The 7,958-nt window shown below is 47.3% G+C and overlaps 2 protein-coding genes across 4 annotated transcripts in view; one reads left to right on the top strand and one right to left on the bottom strand.

The window, feature by feature from the left end:
• The first annotated feature begins 3,010 nt into the window (after positions 1 to 3,010).
• Positions 3,011 to 7,308, top strand: MSTO1 (misato mitochondrial distribution and morphology regulator 1). The gene is made up of 14 exons (XM_054563136.1): positions 3,011 to 3,125; positions 3,235 to 3,370; positions 3,774 to 3,843; positions 3,928 to 4,003; positions 4,397 to 4,451; positions 4,538 to 4,676; positions 4,848 to 4,965; positions 5,043 to 5,177; positions 5,280 to 5,435; positions 5,683 to 5,814; positions 5,893 to 6,077; positions 6,509 to 6,613; positions 6,702 to 6,814; positions 7,094 to 7,308. The coding sequence occupies exons 1-14, from the start codon at positions 3,042 to 3,044 to the stop codon at positions 7,306 to 7,308; spliced, it is 1,719 nt and encodes a 572-aa protein (XP_054419111.1). The 5' UTR covers positions 3,011 to 3,041.
• GON4L (gon-4 like) overlaps positions 6,871 to 7,958 on the bottom strand; it is an 81,419-nt gene continuing 80,331 nt past the window's right edge. For all 3 annotated transcript variants that reach the window (XM_054563132.1, XM_054563133.1, XM_054563134.1), the window contains one exon: positions 6,871 to 7,887. In XM_054563132.1, coding sequence (XP_054419107.1) covers positions 7,738 to 7,887 — 150 coding nt within the window. In that variant the 3' untranslated portion in view covers positions 6,871 to 7,737. The remainder of the gene's footprint in view (positions 7,888 to 7,958) is intronic.

The following is a 7,958-nucleotide window of genomic DNA, read 5'->3' as shown; positions in this document are numbered from 1 at the left end:
CAATCCACTGAGCCACATCAGCCAGGGTTATATCTAAAATAAATATAGGGCACATGTCTTGGTTGCAGGGCAGGTACCTAGTAAGGGTGTGTAAGAGGCAACCACACATCGATGTTTCTCTCCCTCTCTTTCTCCCTCCCTTCCTCTCTCTCTAAAAATAAATAAAATCTTTTTAAAAATTTAAAAAACAAAATATCTTGACTGTGGTGATGGTTAGAGTTTAGGCTAGAGAGAAAGATCAATTTGTTATTCAACTTATGCATCCATTAGCTTATTCCTGTATATGCCCTGAGCAGGGATTAAACCTGCAGCCTTGGTGTATTGGGATTATGCTCTAACCAACTGATTACCCAGATAGGGCTGTATTTTTTTTTTTTTTTTTTATGATTGATTGCTTTTAAAGAGAAAGGAAGGGGAGGAGGGAGAAACTTGTCCAGGGCTTACCCTTGAACCTTTCTTCCAGGCCCCTTTTTCTCTGACTCTCCAGTGAGCTACAGTAACAGCATCCGCACCTTGGTTCACTTCTGTCGCTATGACTTACTTCTTAGTGAATTCATGCAGTACAGCATGCCCCGTTTCTTTCCTATAACGTTTCTAAAAAGCCAAAGCAGCCCTTCCTAGACTCTTTTCTGTTGCTTCTTCTATCCTAAGCTCTTCCTTTATTTCACTGTCCCCAGCTATAATAAATGTGAAATCTTTCCTGCATGAAGTCAGACTCACAGAACACTGGCCTCCTAGAGGCAGACCCACTGCAGGCCCAGTCCCCATCTGGTAACAATAGTAAGTTTGATCACTTGGTTGATTTTGGCATCCTTCATTTTTCCCCTAATGTAATTAACAGGTTATCTTTGGATGGTTACTTTGAAATCCTGAAACCATCCTGTTTTCCAACAAATTATCACACAGTAAGTTGTTATTTTTTTAAATTTTTATGTTTTTACCCTTATCCAAGAACATGCTCACTGATTCTAGATAGGGGAAGCGAGAGGTAAGAGAGAAACACCGATCAGTTGCCTGATTGGGGGATGTTTGTCATCTAAATAAATGTTTAAGTTGATAGCTACAATCTATAAATTTAAATTTGATCTATCTACATGTATTTGCTGTCATTCTTCTGTCATTCCTTAACACGTATCCTCCTCTTCTTTTTTTAGTCTCCTTGTGAACTTAGGGATCTAAGACACTTAAAAAATGTAGTAGTTAGCCCTGACCAGTGTTGCTCAGTTGGTTGGATGTTGTCCCGCAAAGCAAAGGTTGCTGGTTTGAGCCTGGTCCGTCAGGGTGTATGCCTGGTATGTGGGTTTGTCCTTGGTCTGGATGCATATGAGAGGTAGCCAATTGATGTTTCTCTCCCTCCATTATTCTCTTTTTGTTTTAAAAGAAATAAAATCTTTAAAAAACAAAACATGGTATTTAAAGACTGAAATTGGAACAGACCAATAGAGCAACAAGAGCCCAGAACATAACATAAAATGCATTAGTAATATTTGAAAAGATTAAATAAATGTGACTTTTTAAAACAACAACAAAATTCTGTTCTTCAAGCCTTGGCTGCTATTGCTAAGTGAGTGGAGCACATGACTGGGATCAGGGCAGTTCAGGGCACATGCCTGGGTTGCGGACTAGGTCCCCTGCTGGGCACGTGGGATAGGTGACTGATGGTTGTTTCTCTCGCACATTGATGTTTCTCCCTTTCTTTCTCCCTCTAAAACAGAACAGAACAAAACAAAACAAAACAAAACTAAAAAACAAAAAAACCTGTTCTTCGAAACACTCCCTTGAAGGAAATGAAAAGGCAACCAGGGTGAAAGAAGGTATTTTCAATGCCTATAACTGGACAAAGGGCTTGTATTCAGAATCAAGTACCCACTCCTACAAATCACTAAGAGAGAACCCAAAAGAAACATGGGCGAGAGACTTAATGCTCATTTAATGAAAATGGATATCCAAATGGCTGATAAACATATCAGAAGGTGCTCTCAGCCTCTTTGGTTATCAGGAAAATTAGAACAAGTGATAAGAACTAAAATTTTAAAATATTGGCAAGATTATGAAACATCGACTGAATGTTCCCCTACACTGGTGGTGTAATTGCAAATTGGTAAAGAAATTAAGAAAACAGCTTAGCGCTATTTACCGCGGTTAAAAAATATCCAACCTTATGACCCAGTAATTACATTCCATGGTAATGTGTGCACAGCCAAAGGCACAAGAATGTTAATTTTAGCAACTGAAAGCCAAAAACTGGAAAGAATCCCAACGTCTGTTATCAGTGTAATACAAACACCTGTGGTATTTTCATACAATTGACTGTTGTGAAGCAAAGAAAACTCAAAGTACACGGATGGAAGTACACAACTTCACAAACGATACCGAGCAAAAGTCAGACGCAAAAGAATATGTGCTCGTATTTATTTAAATAATGTGATGATAGATAGACAAGACAGACAGACAGATAGATAGATAGATAGATAGATAGATAGATAGATAGATAGATAGATAGATATAGATAATCAGAGGCAGTTCACAGGGTTAGATATCAGGAATGCTGTGCCTTTGGAGCGGAATGAAGGGACGTGTGGGAAGCTTCAGGGAAGCATCCACTTTCCTAGCTAGGTTTTATTTTTTCCTGAAGCTGAAGTATCCCGTAAGGGAAGAAACAAAAAACTTCCAAAACAAAAACAACAACAACAACAACAAAAACAGAAGTAAGGCGAGCACTGACAGAGACTCCGACGTGTGGTGCAATAAAATAGCACCAAGAACCCAGCGTGGCGCCTAAGCTCGAACGGCTGTTAACTTCCGGCGTGGGCCCCGCCCCTTGACAACCACGAGTATACAGGACTGGTTCACGCCAGGAAGAGGCGGGATTGAGGAGCCACGTCTCTAAAACCCAATGAATCGTTTATCCTCTAGGAAAAGATGTTTGTGGACCAATGAGGCGCAGAGGGTGAGGCCCCGCCTACAAGCCTGCCGAACCAATTAGCTGAGAGCAGCGAGAGGGCAGGCGGTGGCTTTGCGTCCCAGCGGAGCCGAGCAGCATGGCCGGCGGGGCCCGGGAGGTGCTCACGTTACAGTTGGGACATTTTGCGGGTTTCGTGGGAGCGCACTGGTGGAACCAGCAGGTGAGATCTCTGGGCGGCTGCCCCAACGGAGCCTTTCGGGATCTTCAGCCTTTACTTCCGGCTTGCGCATCTTGCCACCGCTGAGTCCAGTACTTTTGTACCTCCCCAGGATGCTGCGCTGCGTGAACCGACCGATGCCAACTTGCAGCCAGGCGAGCTGTGCCCAGACGTCCTGTACCGGACCGGCCGAACCCTGCACGGCCAGGAGACGTACACGCCGAGACTCATTCTCATGGATCTAAAGGGTGAGGCTGTGGCTGGGATCAGCCAAAGCCCTTTTCTCGTGCGGAGTTTCTGGCATCCGTTCGCTTCAAGATCCTCCAACCATACTAGGCTGAAGGGCAGAGAGATGCTGCCTAAGGAGAGCTAACGACAGTGTGCAAATACCCGAGGGACTCAAGAAGGCAAAACTTTATCCCAAGAGCCGTCTCTGGAATGGGTTACTTGTCCTTGGAGACAGTGATGAGGCACTAAAGGGACCTGTCCCAGGTCCCACAGCTAAAGAAAGGATGGAATCTAGATTCTCCTAGCAAGGGTTTTTTTCGCCAAATGCTGGAGGGATGGTGACAGCAGATTGTCAGGCGATCTGATGAAGACTGGCCGAAGGAACTAGGTTTTGATCTAACCTTGCCTGTTATTTTTGTGCAGGTAGTTTGAGCTCCCTAAAACAGGAAAGTGGACTCTACTGGAACAAACAGCAAGACACTGCAATAGCATGGTACTGGTGGTTTGAAGAGGAGTGGGAGATGTGCACAGGAAAACAAAGGGACACTGTCTATAACCAGTCTCCAATTTATTTCAGGCAGGGGAAGCTCACCACACACACGGAGGAACTCTATCCCAAGAACCCTTATCTCCAGGATCTTCTGAGTGCAGAGGTGAGGGTCTCTGCCCTGAACTTTTTTATTCCAAACTTTAAGTTTGTTTAGGAAGTTACAGAGGTAGTAAAAGTGAGTCAAAGAAATGGGTTCAGGTAACAAGTTACAGAGACAAAAGGAGGGCCCTGGGAGTTTAGGAAAGTACACTAGAAGATTTGAGCAGGTGTGCGGTGTGCCTGCCCTGAACTTTTAAACCCGGTGCTACAACCAGAGAAATGGAAGATTTTAATGGTCTGCATGTCTTAGAATAGTATTTTGGAAAAAAAGCACTTTTATTCTTAAAAGACTACATGAACAGGAAGGAGGTTGCAGAGTGTGGCCAGCAAAATGAGGATTAATCTTTTGCCTTTAGTCTGCCTGGAACTAGAGGTAGATTTTTCTCATCCCTCCCAGGGAGCGCTGAGTAGTGATGGTATCCGGAAGGTCAAGTCCATTCCCAATGGCAAAGGTGAGACTTGTCCAGGTACTGCAGGATGGGGAAGTGGGCAGAGCAGGAACATTGAGAAAGGTTCATTTCCTCTGCTTTTCCTTCAGGTCCCATACCACTCACCACAGCTACAACTCCAAAGCCACTTAGCCCCACAGAAAGCAGCATCCGAGTCTGGTCAGACTTCCTCAGAGTGCACCTCCATCCCCGGAGCATCTGTGTGATTCAGAAGTACAACCATGACGGGTATGGGAGTTGGGGGGAGGGCTGTGAGGCAAGAAACTCAGTTCCCACCAATGTTGGATGAGGCTCTTGAGGATGTCTTCCCTGCCCTCCCCAAAAAGAAAAGATCTTGGGGGAGGGGGTTGTGGAAGAGAGGGAATACTGCAATTTCTGGATTGTGTTTTTGCATGATAGTGAGGCAGGTCTTCTGGAGGCCTTTGGCCAAGGGGAGAGTATCCTGAAGGAACCCAGGTACCTGGAAGAGCTGGAGGACAGGCTGCACTTCTATGTGGAGGAATGTGACTACCTGCAGGTAGCCGTGTGGCATTGCGGACACTGGGGTAGACACTCTTTCCATTCTACTATCTTTCATCATTCGCCACTCTGCAGGGCTTCCAGATCCTGTGTGACCTACATGATGGCTTCTCTGGGGTAGGTGCTAAGGCCACAGAATTGCTACGAGATGAGTATTCAGGGCGAGGAATAATAACCTGGGGCCTGCTCCCTGGTCCCTACAGTCTTCAGGTAAGTACAGCTTAGGGAAAAACTCACATGGTATGGCAGGAGAAATGAAGGAATGACAGTCCGGTGAGAAAGTTACTGAAAACAAACCACTCTTTCTTTCAGCAAGAGCCCCGGAAGAACATCTATCGTCTGTTAAACACAGCTTTCGGCCTGGTGCACCTGTCTGCTCAAAGCTCTCTGGTCTGCCCCTTATCCTTGGGTGGGAGCCTGGGGCTGCGACCTGAGCCGCCTGTCAACTTCCCTCACCTGCGTTACGACGTAAGGCTCAATGCTCTTGTTCTGACTGTAGTGACAGGGCACCATCACATTCACGAAGTCGGCCTGTTACTGGCTCTACTCTTGAAGCCTCAGCTTGAACTCAGCTATGGTGTGGCCTCTTAGTTAGATCGCACTGTCCTGTGCTTGACCAGCCTTGGGCCAGACACACCCAGTTTTGCCACGCAGCCCCCGGGTCTCCTTCCCAGAGCTGAAGGACGAAGTGCTCTTCTCCACATCCTTTTTACAGGCCACTCTGCCCTTCCACTGCAGTGCGATCCTGGCTACAGCCCTGGACACAGTAACTGTCCCTTATCGCTTACATTCCTCACCAATTTCCATGCTTCACCTGGCTGATATGCTGACCTTCTCTGGGAAAAAGGTATGAAGCTTTGTGAGGAGCTGGGTGGGTCAGAACTGAGGAAATGTTCTATAACTTGATCTTGTTCTTACCTTGAAGGTTGTGACAGCAGGAGCAGCCATCCCTTTCCCTTTGGTGCCAAGCCAGTCCCTTCCTGATGCCCTGGTGCAGCTTGGAGGGACCACCCCCTGGACCCCACTGTCTGCATGTGGGGACCTGTGTGGAACGCGCTGCTTTGCCCAGTCAGTGGTGCTGCGGGGTCTGGACAGACCATACCACACCAGGTGAGGACTGGTGGCCCTTAGAGCTCTTACCAGACCTTTGTTTCATGTCTTCTTCTCCTCAGTACCCCTGGAGACTCTCATGGCACTGCCCCTCTCGTCCCTCTGTCCCCCTTTAAAAGAAAAAGGCCCTGGCTGGGTAGCTCAGTTGGTCGGAGCATCGTACCAGTACAAGTTGGTGGGTTCAATCCCTGGTCAGGGCACACACAAGAATCAGGCAGTAAATGCATAAATACATGGAACAGCAAGTTGATGTTTCTTTTCTTCCTCTCCCTCTCTCTTTCCTCCTCTGTGTGTGTGTGGGGGGGGGGGGGCGGTGGGGGAAGAAGACGGCCGAGCATCCCGATTCAGCTGATGGCTTGAGAACATAGGAATTCTTAGTTTCTTATTCATGCTGCCCCAGATTAAAGGTGATTTTGGCTTTGTTCTGGCAGTCAGCTCACCCCAGGGACACCGCTGCCCTCCCCGCTCCATGCGTGCACTACTGGGGAAGAAGTCTTGGCCCAGTATTTCCAACAGCAGCAGCCTAGAGTCAGGAGGTCAGTAAAAGGCTTGCTCCTATGCTCCTCCCAGAGTTCAGACCTCCCTTGCCCCTTTCTCATTTAACTGCTATTCTCTCATCCCCAGTTCTTCCCATCTGCTGCTGACTCCCTGCAAGGTGCTTCCTCCTTATCCCTGCCTCTTCTCCTCAAGCCTCAGCCAGCAGGGCTTGATTCAGGATGATCCCCCAATTGGAGCAGGTATGTAGGAGGTGAAGAAAACCAAACATGGGAGAGGTTTTACTCTGACGCTTCTGGGATAAAGGTACTCAAAAAGGTCACAAACATTCCTTTATTCACTCCAAGGTTCCTCAAGAGAAGTGTTCTGGAGTACTGGTATACTAAGGGGAGAGTGCACAAAACTTAATTCGGTTTACTTTACAATCCAGTCAACTAAAGACCCAGACTTTCCTATCTATATGACAGAGCCTCAGGGAGGAGCAGCCCGATGACAGGTTTCCCTTTTCTGTCCCTCTGCAGCAGTGGAGAGCGTCCCAGTGCTTGGCGCCCTCTGCTCCTCTTCATCCTTGAACCGGACCCTGGGAGACTTGGCTGAGGAGCTCACCAAACTTGACTTGCGGCGCTGGGCCAGCTTCATGGATGCTGGCGTGGAACAGGGCGACCTAGAGGAGCTGCTGCAGGAGTTACGCAGTCTGGCCCAGTGCTACGAGGGTGGCGATAGCCTCATAGACTAAAGTTCCAAGAAAAGGAAGGAACTAGTTTACAATAAAAAGTGCTAGATGCAGGAGCTCCGTGTTTTGGGACTGACTACACCAACATATGCACTTATTACATTTAGAAATACTGTACCTTAGCTCACAATAAATGTGTACCACCAGGACAAAAAATTTAAAAAGGGTAGAAAAAGAACAGAGCCCCACTCTCCCTTAGTGCTATTTACAAAGTAATTTCTAAAGACTTCCTAACAGACCTTGAGTAAGGCAGAGGTTGGCAATGCAATGAAAACCCTCAGCCTGCCTTTGTCCCTGTCCTTAGCCCCTGCTCCCCCAGCTCTGCAAACTGAGCTCAAGGGGTATACCAGCAAGGCACAAGCACCCCTTCCTCCTCAGGATGCCTTTGGAGTCTGGTCCTATGCACATGACACCCACACTCCTCCCTACGTCTCACTCATCCAGCTCCTCCTCAGACAAAAGGTCCCCATGGTCAGATAGCTGGTCTGCATTGCTGGTGCTGGTTGCGTCGTCGTCATCCTCAGAGCTGGCCTCACAGGCGGTGTGGAAGAGCTGCATGAGTTCTCGAAAGCGGTGGGAAACCTAGGAGGAGAGGTGAAGGACTGTGTTCCTGTACTAAGTTAGCAACGTTTCAACGATAAGCACTATAGACC

This window comes from Pteronotus mesoamericanus, unplaced genomic scaffold, assembly GCF_021234165.1.
Source record: "Pteronotus mesoamericanus isolate MK-2021 breed Mesoamerican mustached bat unplaced genomic scaffold, CSHL_Meso_final scaffold_705, whole genome shotgun sequence".
NCBI lineage: Eukaryota > Metazoa > Chordata > Mammalia > Chiroptera > Mormoopidae > Pteronotus > Pteronotus mesoamericanus.
This window is presented reverse-complemented; position numbering and strand designations above follow the sequence as displayed.